The sequence below is a fragment of the Orussus abietinus genome, unplaced genomic scaffold (assembly GCF_000612105.2).
Source record: "Orussus abietinus isolate OABI.00-Male unplaced genomic scaffold, Oabi_2.0 scaffold17, whole genome shotgun sequence".
Lineage (NCBI taxonomy): Eukaryota > Metazoa > Arthropoda > Insecta > Hymenoptera > Orussidae > Orussus > Orussus abietinus.
In genome coordinates, this window is record NW_019395988.1 from 1,302,219 (window position 1) to 1,318,765 (window position 16,547).

The 16,547-nt window shown below is 40.8% G+C and overlaps 4 protein-coding genes across 5 annotated transcripts; 2 read left to right on the forward strand and 2 right to left on the reverse strand.

Annotated features, from left to right (window-relative positions):
- Positions 1 to 223: 223 nt before the first annotated feature.
- Positions 224 to 2,237, reverse strand: LOC105702431 (DNA repair protein RAD51 homolog A). Its single transcript, XM_012429997.2, has 2 exons — positions 1,700 to 2,237; positions 224 to 1,610 (listed from the first exon to the last, which is right to left on the reverse strand). The coding sequence occupies exons 1-2, from the start codon at positions 1,790 to 1,792 to the stop codon at positions 675 to 677; spliced, it is 1,029 nt and encodes a 342-aa protein (XP_012285420.1). The 5' UTR covers positions 1,793 to 2,237; the 3' UTR covers positions 224 to 674.
- Positions 2,238 to 2,413: 176 nt separating this feature from the next.
- LOC105702432 (N-acylneuraminate-9-phosphatase) lies at positions 2,414 to 12,397 on the forward strand. The gene is made up of 3 exons (XM_012429998.2): positions 2,414 to 2,639; positions 9,687 to 10,170; positions 10,295 to 12,397. The coding sequence occupies exons 1-3, from the start codon at positions 2,526 to 2,528 to the stop codon at positions 10,480 to 10,482; spliced, it is 786 nt and encodes a 261-aa protein (XP_012285421.1). The 5' UTR covers positions 2,414 to 2,525; the 3' UTR covers positions 10,483 to 12,397.
- Positions 2,660 to 8,298, forward strand: LOC105702430 (neurochondrin homolog). 2 transcript variants are annotated; one of them, XM_012429996.2, is made up of 2 exons: positions 2,660 to 3,005; positions 3,064 to 8,298. In XM_012429996.2, exon 2 carries the CDS (start codon positions 5,195 to 5,197, stop codon positions 7,415 to 7,417), a length of 2,223 nt encoding a protein of 740 aa, XP_012285419.1. In that variant the 5' UTR covers positions 2,660 to 3,005; positions 3,064 to 5,194; the 3' UTR covers positions 7,418 to 8,298. The 2 variants fall into 2 exon arrangements, with proteins under 2 accessions (XP_012285419.1, XP_012285417.1); XM_012429994.2 differs by having other exon boundaries at positions 2,660 to 2,917; positions 3,048 to 8,298.
- Positions 12,032 to 16,104, reverse strand: LOC105702348. Its single transcript, XM_023433984.1, has 5 exons — positions 16,062 to 16,104; positions 15,690 to 15,925; positions 15,249 to 15,521; positions 14,789 to 15,115; positions 12,032 to 14,683 (listed from the first exon to the last, which is right to left on the reverse strand). Exons 1-5 carry the CDS (start codon positions 16,102 to 16,104, stop codon positions 14,297 to 14,299), a joined length of 1,266 nt encoding a protein of 421 aa, XP_023289752.1. The 3' UTR covers positions 12,032 to 14,296.
- Between the last annotated feature and the right edge of the window lie 443 nt (positions 16,105 to 16,547).

Sequence of the window (16,547 nt, forward strand, 5' to 3'; positions counted from 1 at the left end):
TTCAAGCACGATTCTCGGTGCACGTTTATTGTCAACGATAACTTTACTAACATACCCGATAAAATATCGGCGGATATTTAACACGCTTGAGATAATATGTGCAAGTCTTAATAATTTAGTTTTTGACTGCAAAGTTTTAATGCAGTGTAAGAAAGAAAACATTCCCAGTGAAACTGGTTAAGAAATTAGATGTGGGAAAATGAATAAAAATATTCTTTTCCTCTTGATTCATGAAAAATAGCTTGTATTAATATAAGAAAATTTCAGTATTTACAGATTACAGTTTACTTATATGTATTAATGAATATTTAAAACGATATATATCAAACAGCCCAGCTAATTTGATAGAATATTACACTTCTTGTACACCATATCTTTACATCAAATTTCACATCCTATTGTTAATGATTTTTCAGATTTTAACACTTTTCTGTGCCTTCTACGTCAAGTGGGCCAAGTTATATGAGTGAAAAATGTGATAATGGCTATTCCATAATTGTTGCACTAATATTTCCTGCTTTTTTTATACTTATTTCAGATAATTTTTTTTTAAATCATACATTATATGATTTTGTCAATGCAGTTACTTAAGACGAAGTTAAACCCTCCTCAAATCAGTCGATTCGAATAAGACACTTTTTTTTTAAATATACAACTTTTTACATTAAATCTTCTTATTCCTTAACGTCACCTATACCATCAGCATTGATGGCAAACATTGCCTCACTCTCTGGCAAACAAGGAGAGTCATAAATCTTACAGATTCTACTTTCACCTCTCCCTTTACGTAAGTATAATCTGGTTGTACTTGCATGCGCAATGATATTACCACCGATAGGTTTCTTTTGGTCACCACCAAACATACTTGCAGCACCATCTACTTGGGCAACAACCTGATTCGTTATGACAACGGCTACTCCATGTTCATCAGCTATTCGTAGCAACATTCTTAAGAATCTTGCTAAATGGGTTTGTCTTGCAGCTAATTCTCCTCTTCCAGAATAATCTGTACGATATAAAGCAGTTGCGCTATCGACAACTAAAAGTGCATATCTCGATTCTGTCATCATAGCACTTGCCTCAATTAATAGCTTAGTTTGATGATCGGTATTGTAAGCTCTAGCACACGCAACGTTATCAAGAGCTGCTGCCCCAGGAATTTTGTACCTTTCGGCAACAGCGATTAGTCTCTCTGGGCGGAAAGTACCTTCGGTATCGATATAAAGGCACTTACCTTCTGCTCCACCCAAATCTACAGGTAACTGACAATTAACTGCAAGGGTGTGACATAATTGAGACTTGCCTGTCCTAAACTCTCCAAAAATTTCGGTGATCGAACCTGTCTCAATACCACCACCTAAAAGCCGATCTAACTCGGCAGATCCAGTTGTCAGAAAAACTGTATTAGCACGCTTTTGATGAATCTCAGTGGCACTTCTAAAGCCCATAGCAACCAATTTTGAAGCCTCTTGAATTATTTTATCCGCTTTCGCTTCACTGATGCCTTTAATATTAAGGAAAAATTTTTTTGGAGTATAAGCGATAGCTTCGACAGTGTGGTAACCAGCCTCCTCCAATTTCTTGATATCACCCGCTGTGATTCCATTGCCCTAAAAATACACGTAATTAATGATTACTTATAACGGTACAATCACTGATAAATCGATATGACTAAAATGTGAGTAAACACAAAACTTACTTCTAAAGACTTAATCAGTTTCGCCTGAGGGTTAAATTCGTCGATATCCTCGTCCTCCTGGGCAGAGACGGTTTCCGTAACGGCAAGTGACATTTTTACCTATTCTGTCACCTAACCAAATGTGCCTTCATAATACTAAAAACGATTCTGTACCTGCTACTTATTTCGGCTCAGCACTTTGAGCTGTTTTGTTCCTCTTTTGAGGCTAGTACCAAAGAACTAAAAACGGTTCAGAACCATTCATAACCGCAAACAGTTTTCCGCCAAATAACTACTCAATTCGAATAAGTAATTGGAAATTTCCAGGAACAGGAAATTCAGCCATTTTACCTTACAAATGGCTGCTTTGTTGTCTTAGCTCTTTGTAACAAAGTGACAATGCATAAAACGTGTCTAAACGATTTTTCAATCAAATGTTGTATATCTTGTATATACAAGGGATCTTTTACTAACATAAATGAGGTCTTGGTACTGTATACAAAAATTATAAGCAAGAAGAGGTCCTTATGTCTGAATTTATCAGTATTAACATTTCCATTACCGAGTTTAAACTGCGCGCATAAATGCGCACAGCATCAGTGGAAATATCCACCTAGAGCGACAGTGAGAGCGACACTCTGATTGGCGGAGAGCCACGAGCGGACAAGATGGCCGCGATGTGTGGTGACGTCGCACGGTACCGATAACCGCTCGATGCCCCTCCCTCCTTGCCGCCGACGCAGAGCGCCGTTATTTCATGAAAGGAGTCCATGCCGTCTCTTAACGGGCCGAACAGCAGACCAAGAATCGACATCGACCGAGAGACTCCCGCTGGCCGTATAGGACAATGGCGGCTTTCCGTGCAAGGAACAACTTGAGCATCGCCATCACGACGATTCTCTTCGACTTGGACAACACTCTCATCGAGACCAGGAAGGGAGACAATCTGACATGTCGAAAGGTACAAAACACATGCGAATGAATCGCCTCATTGGTTCTCTTTCAGGATGGATTTCACTCCTTGCGTGACGCGCAAAGTAGGTTAGGGCCCGCCGCCCCGCACCTCCGCGTCGTCGGAACCGTAAAAAAGGTGGGTGCGAAAGGTCACGCGTTTTAGCAGACGACGTGCTCTTTCGCGCCAATTCGTTGACACTTCGTAGAGTCGCAAACTCGGAAAATCAGATTTCAGCACTCTCTTGAGATATCGAGTGTTATTCAGGGTTTCGTTGTTTTAAAGCAGTAGGTACACTTCTACTTGCAGGGTTATCGTTCCACGCTTACGAGATACTCGATAATTGAATACTATCTTTTAACCACCTGAGAAGCCGTATGTATTGAGTATTTTTATCTCTAAGGTTTTGTATTTCAGCACTAATTTTTGACAGGAATACAAGTTTGAACTTGGAGTAAAATATCATTTGTCATCGCATCGAGGAAAGATGTCATTAGGATTGTAAAGAGCATGGACGTAAAGAAGGAGCTTTGCCAGATGATGCAACTCTCCTCGTGTGCTGTCATGTCACGTGGCTTCGATGGCTATATGATTATAGGCCTTGAACTTCAGTACTCATGAAATATTTATCTTATGAGTATAAATCGATATGTTATCTCATTTGAGCTTTGACCCTTACATTCCGTCGAGTCAGCTGTAGTCAGCTGTTAACGTACTATCGTATTATCTATATTAATTACAAAAAGAATATTTCCCATCTCTTTTTTTTACTTATCTATTCTAACAAGGTTTGATTATTATTCATGTGAATATATCTTTAACCAATGAGAAGAACATTACGCAACCGAGGTATTTACGTTATTCAATGTTACTCAAACATTAACGAATCTTATGAAGTCAAGAATGTCAAAATGATCATAATACTTTAATAGTTCTGATTACAATGTTTATTAGGAATTAAATAAATAAGCTAAAAAGTAACATGTATAGTAAACTAAAAAAAGTCGTCTTCTGAATTAAAGCTGGTATTGATAACTTTCTCAATAAAGGCCCATATATACATTTAAATTTTCATTTTGCATCTTGATTAAAATATTCAGTTGTCCATACCAATTCTTTTCATTGTACTATTTCAAATGGAAAATACCCAACGTTTATTCACCAATGAGCTCATATCTGATTCATAAAAAATTCCTATGTGATTCATACCACATAGCTCTGGGGTTGACCCGATACCTCTACTATCGCGCGTTCCATATTTCATCAAATTTTGAAACATGAGCGTAATGTGCTGCCTGATACAACGGTTCTACTTTCTTTTATTTTCCCAGTAGTAACTTTCATATCACTGGTTAGGCAAAATTGGAACGTACTCGAATTCGTCAAGGAACGATGATACGAGAAAGTGAGGAAAGTGAGGTTATGCGCATCAGCAGATGTGACGCTCTCCGCGCATGGTCGCTGTCCACGTTGTAATTCCACTTATTTCGACCGGAGCTCTACTCAAGGCTTGAGTATTCGTAGGAGCGACCGAAGGTTCTCGAGTGATTATTCGGCTGTTCCGCTCGATCCCTTTATCCGACGCCACGCTGGGAATAGATCCTCGTGTAACATGAGTCGATTCCCGATATAGGCCTTTCTCCGGCCGAGACTATTTTCAACACACCACGCATTGCAGTCCACCAAAACGTCCACGCACACACAAACGTCCTTTCCCGTGCTCCTGGTACGAAGGATTTGTTTGCTTTAACAAGAGGGAACGTGCAAACGTTCCAAGTTTCGAAGAGAGAACCAACATCGAGGAGTGACTCGAGCGTTTTAGTTGGAGGTTATGTCGAGTTGTGTAGAAAGACCTTCAAAGAAAATTTAATGCGCTCCTTCCAAGGACGAACTTATATAACGTAATTTATATCATTATTTAAGAATATAATTAGTAGTCGTGGTTTTCATTGGTTAGATGTATTAGCTCGTACGGTTTGTTGTTCCCGGTAATAAGTGCAATTTTGGCAGATTATCGTCGAGACCTCTTGGGCAAAGAGATTTGCATTTTATGGTAGATAACTCCTAGGGAAAGCGTTGTAATGGATTCTATTAGATTTTATTCGTATTTAAACAATTATAATTCTAGGCTTGGAATTTCTTATATTGTCGTTTAAGAGTACTTGATTTGTTATTGGGCAGCCTTATGTAATGAGTGTGGGATAATAATTAGTCGATTAATACCCAAGTTTCTGGCATGTAGCTCAAATGTTGGTTTAAGTGGGAGGCTTTCGTGTCTTCGGGTTGCCTAGCATTAGAGAGGCGAGAGGTTATTTTTGTCCTCCCAGGAGAGTGTGTCAAAGGGCAAGGCTAGTCGGGAAAGCTTACTCCGGGAGCATTGCCAGTTGGCTTCGAGCTGCACTACGACGCATGCCGGTCAATGGAATATCAGTTACCGCGCGCGTTTGATGAACCTTCTGCAGTATTAAACGTCGAGCATCATTAGGAGCAGGAACTCAGAGGCGAAGTGATAAGAAGACGCCGAGATCGATCGAATTGACAACGGTTACAACTATTCTGTGAAAATGAGTGGACCGGTGGAGAAGTGTGTGGCCATTTTAAAGATGGCTAGCAGCGATTCAGAGAAATTTGCTGCACTGTTCATGATCACGAAACTAGTGAGTGGCAAAGAATGTACCCCTGAAACTAAGAAGATGCTTTTCGAGGCCATAGGTGCTAAGTTTCTGAGAAAATTATTGTGCAGCGATAACGTACCTATGGATTGTCCTCCACAAGTATACAAATCAGTGGCTTTGTCTGTTTTATCTGCATTTTGTGGGGAACCCGAATTAGCGGTGCATCCAGACATGATTGGTCATGTTCCAGCCCTTTTAGAAATTGTATATCATGCTGATGACGATGCATCGGATGATATGTTGATTATCGTCAGCGAAGCGTATGCTTGTCTGCAAAATATAGCTCAGTATCCACCAGGACAGAAGGTATTGCTCGAAGAGAAAGCAATTCCAAAAATGTGTGAGATTTATTCGGAAAAGAGTTTCCAAACAGATGAAGCTTTAAACATTTTGGTAACACTGGTTAGTAAACTGGGACCAGAAGCATGGGACCCAACTGATGCCAAACCTTTCCATGCGATCATGAATAAAATCGGTTTTGATTTTGAGACCGATGATACCGAGAGGAAATTTGAGCTATGTAATATTCTGCAGGCTTTACTCTTCTCCTGTAGAAGAGATACGATCGCTTTATCTGCCAAAGATGAATTATGGCCAAATAGTATTCACAAAACCTTAAGTAATATTTTGGGATCAAAGATCGTAAAGAATCAACGGGATCCTGCATTGAAGCTTGCTGCTTTAATGTTGGACATACTTGGAGTCGAGTGGGCTCTTTCCAATGAAGAAAATCCAAAAACTTTTTTCATATTGCTAATCCAACTGGCTTCCATTGAAGTTAGGATGCAGCTGGAAGGAAAGTTGTTTAAGGCAGTAACAGCTAATTCGGATTTAATTACATCGTGCTTCACAATATTAGAAATTTCATTGACATTCATCACTTCTGACCAGTTGGATCTGGAACAAAAAGAGAAGCAATTTTTATATACTGCTCTCAAAGGAGCTTTTGCTGCCGTCATTGAGCTACTCAACAATTTGTCGAAAATGAAGCCTTTAACAGATATCAAAGATCGCATTTTCGTTTGTGCCGTTGTGAGAGTTTTGGCGGCATGGTTAGCACAGGAAACCTCTGCAATGCGAACTCAAGTATATGCGGTGTTACCTTACGTACTATCTGTTGCTAATAACACCTTTTATGCATATCGTAATAGAAGACTTGCTGAAAAGGCAAAAGCAGAAGCAAAAGCTGACGGGGGATCATCTTCCGATACGCCCATTGCTGATGATCCTTTGAGCCACATCGATATCCTGAGATTGTTACTGCCTGCATTGTGCTACTTAGCTGTCGAGGAGCAAGCGAGAAAAATTATGCTAAAACACGGCCAAGATGCAGTACTTTTTGAGTGCCTCTCGTATCACTGGACCATCGTTCACTATAAGAAACCACCGGTACCTAGAGCCGAACGCCTTAAGGCTCTTAAGGAACCGGAGAAACAATTGGACCCACAGGTGTTGGATGACATGAAAGACTCGAGAGCTGCTATGGTGTCTATCTGTAACGTGCTAATGAATATTACAGTATTGGAGGCGAAGCTTGTCGAAGAGTCACCTACTTTTGTGTCGTTGTTAAAGTTCATTTTCAACAACCTTCCGGAGTTGAAGCAAATTCCGGAGAATCTGGTTCTTCACGGACACATGGCCGTTTTGGGTCTTCTCCTGTTTAAGCAGCAAGCTAAACGAGTCAAGAAAAACGATTTCTCTATCTGTCGTTACATTCAAGCAACTATACGGTTCCTCTGGGATGCATACATAGTTGATGAAAGCAACGATCCCACGGAGCTGGTTGTAGCGATGGCTTACAAGGAGCACTGGAACGAGATCATGGAACTTTGGTTTCTGGGCATGCAAACCATGGCTGGAATTTTGCAAATGGTACCATGGCTATCGGAGTTCACCATCGAGTCAGGCTGGGCGGAAGGCATCATCGACACCTTGAAGAAAGTTAAAATCGGTGGTCTGCAACCCAATGTGAAATCAGCCTTCGAGGATCTACTTTGTCATTTGGTTAAGGCTGACCAGAGTGTTGCCACTGTCCTGAAGAAAGCCGGAGCTCTGACTGTATGCAGAAATCACCGAATGATGGAACTGGGCAAACACCTTTTCGGAGACTAAAGGATAACTTCAAATTTGAGACTCTTCGTGTTTTGTATAAAAAAAAAGCCCGCCCTTATTTTATGCCTATTAAAAGAAGAGGAACCGTGCAACGATTTGATCTCGAGACGGATGGAAAAAACATAGTCGTATTTTGAAAACTAATTACAATTAGTCCTCGTTATTTATTACTAAAATAATCCAAGATATTTTTCTTAAAAGAGGAGATTATATATCTTTATGTTGACGGCGCAATAAAAGAATTTGTTAGAGTTTCAAGAGTACCACTCGTGGGCCCTGAGTAACGCGTCGCCACGATTTATAATTAGCTGACATCTCAAAATAGTCTTCTATCTGGCTACGACGCAGCTAGGATATTATTTTCTGGTGTAAACTACACGGGCGCGTTTCCTCGATCTTATTTAGAGACATGGGATTGTCATGTCCTCCCACATGTGTTTTATTTTCTGATCGGTATTCCTAATGATATCGCAAACAAAAGAGATTGTCATGCCCTCCCACATGTATTTTATTTTCTGATCGGTATTCCGAACGATATCGCAAACAAAAGGTGTATTTCCTGGTGCAGGAAACTCACGCTTTTACTGTTGTGTGTCTATTAGTCTTTTTGTAAAATCTTTGTATTGACGTATCCTAGATTCATGACTATTATATAGTTGTTACAATGCTGTGAAATTACTTTTATACAGCTAATAACAATATCATAAGGGTTAATTTCGAGTCAACATATGCACGTGGAAAGGAGGGATTGTTATCGATGGCATTGCGGTATTTTAACAAAACTTACAACGTAGGCACATATTTGTTGACAGCTAAGAATTTGTAACATGGATGAGAGATTTTTTCAAATTAAATGGAAAGTAATTTTGTACTAGTACTTACTCGATTACAGATGTCTCATTACCCTTAAATCCTGATTCACCGCTGATCATAAAGCCATTAACAAATTTATCTCATAAGTTTCATGTATGCGAAAGGCTCTAGGAAGATTTCTGGATGGTGGAAAGCGTTGCTGAAAAATGCATCGTTGCCATCTAGAAAGTTGTGAAAAAATTATGTTTGAACTAAGGTATCGCTTTGATGCATTACATCTTGCACAGAGAGTAAATTAAGACTTAGCCTAATTTCTCCGTTACTAATATTTAAAAAACTCCCTAGAGTTAGAAGTAACAACTGTTACGGTAGTGAATCCTATCGCGGTGCCCATCCAGGTATCTTTCCAGAGAAAGCTTTAAAGGTTCGGAGTACTGTATAAGTCTGTCGTTGGCACAGCTGATTTTGTTGTGATTACAGCAGCGACCTTGGGTGCCACTTCGAGAGTCCAATAATCGGCTCGAGTAATTGAATGAATCAATGCATTTTATAGGTAATCATTAATATGACTTAGTGCCCTAACTGATATCGCTCATGTAACTGACCTTTATTATCCTAAGACTTGTTTAAGTTGCCAACAGCCACTGTCAATGTAATCGGGCCGCGAAAATAGATTTTCCTTCGTGTACATACATTCTATTAAATTACATTGTGTACCGATTATATACTTGGGAGCTGCAAAGAATATATTTCTAAATGGAATTCTTTCCTGGTCCCAGCGCTAGGAGAATCATAGAGTTATTTTTCAAGATGTACAAGACCAGTTTTTTTTTTTTTTTTTCTTTTCGTGTAACCTTAATTTATTCATATGGCGATGTCATTTTAATATCAATATGAATGCAGATAATTATTGGGTGCAAATTATATCTTACCTATTTCATAAAATCGTTGACATTGCCTCATTGACTTAATGCATGTCTTCTAAACTTGACATGACTTGTAAGACGCTTGTAAGGAGTATTGGTCTCCGGTGTAAAGCATCTCGGAAAGTAACTCCAACAATTCTCGCGGTGCACGACGTTGATTGTGGCAAGCTGCTTTTACAACAGAGATGGGCACATTTTAATTCAATGAGTAATTTTACAACCACTACAGGACACGAGTGTAATAGTGTTGTTTGGTTATCATTACTTGATTAATTATTGTACTCACGACGTTCTGTTTGGAAGTTAGGATTGTACACGTCGATCAATTTATCACTGCATGTTGAAGTTGTCATTCGTTGTGGAATACCTCATGGGTTAAAACTGCGCTCATCCTTGTTCCATAACCTCTCTTTAGTCGTGATACCATGCCTCTGATTTTTCAAGCAACTTTTAAGCTCCTTCGAGCTTGGCATTGTGCTTCGGAAATTTAATGCTTACGTTTTTTTTTTCTTTTACTTGCTCAACGACAGCTTGCCGACGAGTTGACCCAGCAGTATGGGATACCGCAGGAGGCCTCCTGTAAGATTACAGCGAGTTACTTGAAGTACTTCCGGAAGTGTCCAGACAATTCAGCCTTTCCCCTCGACGCGTGGAGGACTTCGCTGTGGAGCAAGGCTCTCGGGGAGAAGTACGGGTACCTGGCCAAAAAAGTTTACGAGAGATGGCTTTATTTAAGATACTATTACCTGGCACCAGCGCCAGAGACGATCTCCATGATCCGCCAGTTGAGGAAGACGTACCTGCTAGGATTAATCACCAATGGCCCGTCCAACGCCCAGTGGGAAAAGATCCACAAGCTCTCGTTGCAGCAATACTTCGATGTCATTCTCGTGTCCAGCGATCTACCCTGGGAGAAACCTGATCCAAGAATCTTCGAGGAAGCTTGTCGATGCCTCGGAGTTAGACCGGAGAGTTGCATCATGATCGGAGACAAGTTGGAGACCGATATTTTAGGTAAACTTGTTGAACTGAAATTCATGCTCCGATGTCTGCAGCAGTTTTTCATGGAATATGTAACTTGAACTTTTCCCGGATGGATGTTGTTCTCTTTTGTAAAGAATCCCTTTTTATGTCTTAGGAGGAATCGAAGTTGGACTCGCAGGTACTGTTTGGATCCCAACGTCGGACAAGACCAGGCTATCCAGCGATGATCCGAAACCAGATTTCACCGTAAAGCACGTAACAGAACTTCTAACAATCTTAAATCGTAGCCCAGGGGCACCGGAACTTGAGGATTCCTCGTCGAATGCATCCGATGGCAGCTGATGGGATTAAAGTATATCGTAAAGTAGGAGATGCCGGTCTCTGTGCCGATCGTCGCGAGGTTATGATAGCCGGCGTCGATCCGGGATTTCTGGGGTGATAGTAAATTAACAAAATCTCTCAGATCTCAATCCGGAGTGAAGATACTGTCAACTATTCACGACCTTCTGGGTCGTACCTTGTAATTTTGCGATTGTTCGTGCAAAACCGACGAGATATCTTCCTTTTGTAAGGCTGATTCGATTGAATTTCGACGATGGGACCGAGATATGGTGCTGAGTTGCGTTCTTAAGAAATGACGGAGACGTCGGATTCTTTTTTTAAATTCTTGGGCGTTTCCCTCGGAGGAGGTTCGCCAAGAGTCTTAATGTTAACGGTTGCACCCATAATTATAGCGTCTCGATTATATATAGGTTTAATGTTATAAAATCGCTGGATATGCGGTTGCATGTGATTACGATTAATTCGAAAGTTGAAGAGTAGATTTAGATAGGTGTACTTTGCGCGACAGTATTCTTGTCGAGCTTGCCTAGGAAATATTTGTGATCTAGTACTGTCGAAGGAATTTTCAGCTAGTGGCCATTTCTTTTCTTTTTTCGTTCATCTTTAAATAGATGATTACAGAGTTATTGGCCAGGAATCTGTTACGGGATTGTTTTTGCTACTTCAATTGCCCAAAGCATTGGCTAATTGGGGTAGGTCGGTGACAGGTCTACGGTCAGTAATTCGAACACTTACCTCACCCTTTCTGTCGAGAGCTCCTATTTTTATGCCTACGATGACAAAATCAAAATCCGGTTACGTTGATGTAACCCGATTTAGAGAGAATATCGAGCGCATCATTATTTTTACACGCATGTGGCTCGTACGATACCTAGATTGACAAGAAAAGGAAACTGTGAGTTTCATACGGATGTATATTTTTTTATTAAATTCGGATCATAACGAATTCGTGTACTCAAAGCTTGCAAATATTCTCGGGCAGCCTTGGCAAGAATATCATCGCCTTGTCTGCATCTCGAAAGTCTGAGAATATGTGCCCTGACTCACCTTTACCGATTATTAAATACCAAACCTCTCAGCGAGAGTAAACCAATAATCAAAGGAATTAGCTGTTTGTTAGGGAAGTATGTAGATACAAAGATCATATTTTTTTTATCTTCCCCCCAACTACCGACCCGGCTTTCTTGGGGGTCGTGTAATTATCTTAGCATAAGATACGTAAAGGGAAACGACTGTACGCAGCTATGACGACAGCTATCTGAATATTCTACGTCTGGCGAACGGAAAAACGTGCGCGTTAGGCGAATCAGCTGTTCCAAGGAAAACTTCCTTTACGAGGAATGTTTCTTTCCCTTTGAGGAAACGCGTGGTCGGATTTGTCGCAGGAATAATCCTCCTGACCTCACTTTTTAAAGAGACGTAACGTATGTACAAAGCAAAGTGCACAAAGGAAGCAACGTCAAATTATATATATATATACATATACATATATCGCTAATGAAAAGGAAATTCAAGTTACTGAACGGGGAAATGTAAAGGTATAATGCATTTTATTTTTCCTCTCCTCTGAGTAGTCTAAATATATCCATAGGGTCACGTATAATTATTCCAAGCGATGTATTTTCTCTGTATAGAGCAAAGAGACACCGCTAATGACTGTACTATACGGATATATATAGGTATATATGTATATATACATTCATATATATATTTGGATAATGTACAGTTCCGTATGTGTACTGGCTATACATATATAAATGTGTTGACATATTTTTTCACTATATATTTTATCGTTGTTGAGATAGTTCGCTCTATGCGACAAACACTCTTCACGAGCCTATCCTCGGAAACGATACATATACCTACCTGTAAACTTTTGATCCTATCAATAAAAAGAATATCGATATTATAAGAACGTGCCTGAGGATCTGATTTAGGGAAAGTTTAATTCCTTGGAGTATGCCACTTAGTACAATACCTAATATTATTCGATACGGCTGTCCACGTAAATAGCGACGTCGGCAACGTAGGCATTTAGAAAAATCTCTTTTACCGACGTCGATTAAGTTCCTCGGCGTATTTCACTTCACCGTAAGATCGATGTGAATGATACCGATTGAAGGAATAAAAAATCGTCACTGTGTAGAGACGTAACCATTCGACATTCACCGAGTGAAGAATTGAAATGTTAATTTATGCATCACGCGGCGAGAGATGCATATCGTTGTCATGATTCTCCCTGCCTGTGTCCGGGTCGAGCTCGCTCGAAGGCACAGGATCGTCGAGTTCCGAATCCGAAGAATCCTTAAAGAAATTTCCGGAAAGTAGTGGCGGGTCCTGCGGCTCTTTCTCGTCCGTCTCGATTGTTCTTGCCGAGTCAGGCTGGTCGGATTCTAAATTGGAATTCGAAGTTCTAGTCCGTATCGTCTCCGCTACCTCGGGGTTCTCTTCGAGGCCCTGAAGCATTTCAAGAATCTCCATTTCCGCGGATTCGCTTCCGGCTGCACTCTCGGACGACTTTTGCACCGAACGGAGTGCATCCACTTCCGGAATACCCGTGCTATCCTTTGGAGATTCCGAGGCTTTAGATTTGCTCCCCGAAATCGAATCTCCCTCACTCGAGGACCAATCCTTTTCGCTGTAGACCTCAGGATCCTCTTCGACAACTTCCCCTTCCTCCTTCGTGACTTCCGGCGACGCGACTAGACAAAATGTTCGAACGGTTATTATCTTATAGAATTTAATTAGATTATATATCATTTGTTATGAACTGTCAGCCTTCACGATCACGTGCTGAAGTTTCGACATGATTCGGTGCACCCAGTTTGGGGTAAAGATTTATAAGTACTTTTACGTTATATATGGAATGACAATTTCATATCACCTTAACATCGAATAAATGCCGTAATCATAAGATTTCATTTTTTTTTTTCAACCATTTTATTTCCTAGCAAATGCTCTAGTTCGTGCTTGGAAAGAGCGTATGATCCTTATTTATGCAATCTTCTTGAATGTCATGTACCATTTTCTTTGTCGTCGCCTTCTCTGTCGTCTTCGGCAATTGTTGTGGGCCCCGAAGAGGAGGCGTCGATGATAATAACCTTTTTAATTCCGGATTCATCGCTGGCAATTTCCTGGCCTTGAGAAGACACCGTTGATAATATTCCTTGAAAGGTTTTCTGGGAAACTGAGGTCTCCTGCATATTCGGGGCCAGGATGTGGCCTTTACGTGATCGCTCCGACTGTCTTCTGAAATTTTAAGAAAATTAGTCTTATACTCGGATTAAGGCAGCAGAGATCAATGGAAGGCTTTCGATTTCTAATATCACGGGTCTAGGATTTTTTGGGACATGTCCGTTACACTTACTCGTCTTTGCAATGGCATCGAACATGATTCCATTTAGAACATTTCTTACGATCTCCGATGAGCTTAGTATTCTCCTGATCTTTATCGATGATGCTTTCTTGGGATGGGCTCTCTTTTAATCTTGTTGCTGAACTCCCTCTATCCACTGCTCGAGAATATTTGGAATAACAGGATTCCGCCTCAACTTGCACCTAGGAGATACAATTGTCACATTGGCTATGTACACCATATAAAAAAAAAATATATTACCCCCGTAGAAGACAAAGTTTCGATAAGTTGCAATTTTCAATGTCAGAGAAAATTAGTTAAAAAAAAAAAAGGCCATTTAACCGCATATTGTATGGTGCATGTTTTTCCTCTCAAAGGAAGGTAAACGTGTTTTTGATAATGCAAAGTTATGTAGCTCTGATAAACACAGCTACGAGGCGGAATTTTGTTTAATATCGATTAGGTAGCTCTCACCATGTGACTCGTGGAGGTGTCCCTGCTTTTACTGAGCAAGCTTTTACAAATGGATTCTGCCTGTTTCGGCTCCACATCCATCTCCACCAACGTCATCAGAACGTCGCGTTCCGTGACCAACAATTCGGGATTGGCATCAACCAGGATAACATTCTTGCTGCCGGTAGATCTGCGGCTGGCATATTCGTCGAGCCTCAAGTAGCTCTGCAATTTCTCCATCACCTTGTTGTCGTCTAAGACTTTTGGAGGGGTCGGTGGCTTGGCTGGTAAATTGGAAAAACTGTACATCGATTCGTACTCCTCTTCGTCATCGGACTCGTCCGGAATATTAAGGGCAATCTTCAAACGGTGTATCTCGTACATCATCCTACCCTAACGCAGAGAAACCAATTTGTTATAAGTCCTGACCGTTCCAATTAAGCGAAACCATTGCGAAGTAACAATCTGTGCGTTGGAAGTGAAACTTCTAAGTTAAACCTTGTTCAAGATCCCTGTGTTCTTGTTGAGGTGCTTCCTGAACACGTTTTGCAACTCCTTGTCGGTGTAGAGAGCATTGTGCATGATCTCCTGGGTGATGTCGTAAACGAATTTGGTGTATCTCGCCTCCTCTTCGCTTTCGGATGCACTTTTACGTAAAATCGAGCTTTTGGGCTCTTTGAAACCGTAACCATCGGCACTCCTAGCTGGACTCGTATTTCCCACGCTGGAGAATCCTCCACAAGATGCTCCAGGCGATGATTCGAAACTGGACGCGTATTCGCAGGATGCACCTTCCTGTTCGTACTTCCATTTCCTAAATCCAATCTGCACGCGTTATATCCTAGCACTAGGTGAATTATTTATATCTCGTCGTTAATGTCTGAATGTTCATCTAAGACAATTAAGCGAGGTGGTGGCGTATAAAAATGATAACAGAATTCAGTCACCTCGGTGAAGCTTTGCAGCATCTCGGGGGATTCGTATTCGGTCTCGAGAATTTTATCCCTTTCCCATTTTCGTCATTGAATTTCCCTCGCTGAGGTGAGGGCGAGGTGGATTTCTTTTGCGTGGAACAGTCCTTGGGAGTCTTTCTTCCCGTGCAACTTCTATCGGATTGAATTCTCGATCTTGACCGATCCATGCTTCTTAAATTGCAGACTGATCGACAGCATTCGTTATTTCTGTTCCCTGCGTGCGGGTGCTTGTAGTCCCAACTCATTTTTAGAATATCCTAATTTAGCGAAAAGTATGCATAACTTATCTCTTTGAAGAAAATAATGTTTTTCATTTTTCTAAGAACCACCGTGAGAAATCATTTCGGGGACCTTTAGATTGTAGGTCAATCGGTGGGATTTAGAGAATATGAAAGGAATTACAGTGCACTGGCCGAGTCACTTACAATCGGGTGATGCTCGGTGTCATACGCAAGTCTATCGATGATGTCGTTTGACAGTTCAAACTCAGAGGATCTAGACTTACAACTGACCCTCTGTTGGCTTCGACTTCGTTGACGTTCGCTACGAGGTCGTCTCGTATCGACCACTCGTTTCGCCAACAAAACTCGGCGTAAATGAGCACACATGGAATTATACGCCGTTAATTGCTCGAAGTAGTTTTGCCCAGTCAAGTTGTACACTGCTTAACCGAAATTGTCTCTCTGTTATTTTACGTTTTTATTACATTTATGAATATATTGAAATACTGCCATATCACCTGAGCTAGTGATAATGCATCACAGGTAATCTTGATCTCGACACACATTTGTACTCACCTGAACTTTTGAGGTTGGAAGGTTTATTGACGCATTTTGTCATCGCTATATGTCCTGCTTGCCCTGTGTAATATTAACCGATGAGTCCCAATTTCAGTGAAGTATTTGGTGGTTGGATGTATCGTCAATTGATTTATTAGTAATTTTTAAATGACTGGGTATAGATGAATCGTAATTAGACTCGTTTCTACCCGAGGCCCAGTCATATCGAGCAAATACCTGGCCTTTCGTTTGGCGTCCCGTTGCCTAGCAACGAGACACGTGGTCGGGCTACTGCATATACACAGGGTGCCCCAGATCGCACAAGAATCCTTAAAAATGGTGGAAACTATTGAATTGTTAACGATTAAAGTTGGCCTCCTAATAAATGCAAATAATTCCACCCTACCAAAATTAATTTGAAACTTCAATAAATAAAATTTGCATTAGCATACTTTGCGAAACCTTCAAATGTGCCTCGTCGCTATACCGTGCTGTAAAATATGG

Coding starts and splice junctions, on each gene's coding strand:
- LOC105702431 (XM_012429997.2), bottom strand. CDS start 1,792: ATGTCACTTGCCGTTACGGAAACCGTCTCTGCCCAGGAGGACGAGGAT. Junction 1,611..1,699: donor AACTGATTAAGTCTTTAGAA/GTAAGTTTTGTG, acceptor GTGTATTTTTAG/GGCAATGGAATCACAGCGGG.
- LOC105702432 (XM_012429998.2), top strand. CDS start 2,526: ATGGCGGCTTTCCGTGCAAGGAACAACTTGAGCATCGCCATCACGACG. Junction 2,640..9,686: donor ACAATCTGACATGTCGAAAG/GTACAAAACACA, acceptor GCTCAACGACAG/CTTGCCGACGAGTTGACCCA. Junction 10,171..10,294: donor GTTGGAGACCGATATTTTAG/GTAAACTTGTTG, acceptor TTTATGTCTTAG/GAGGAATCGAAGTTGGACTC.
- LOC105702430 (XM_012429996.2), top strand. CDS start 5,195: ATGAGTGGACCGGTGGAGAAGTGTGTGGCCATTTTAAAGATGGCTAGC.
- LOC105702348 (XM_023433984.1), bottom strand. CDS start 16,104: ATGACAAAATGCGTCAATAAACCTTCCAACCTCAAAAGTTCAG. Junction 15,926..16,061: donor TTCCAACCTCAAAAGTTCAG/GTGAGTACAAAT, acceptor TCGGTTAAGCAG/TGTACAACTTGACTGGGCAA. Junction 15,116..15,248: donor ATCCCCCGAGATGCTGCAAA/GCTTCACCGAGG, acceptor TAACGCGTGCAG/ATTGGATTTAGGAAATGGAA.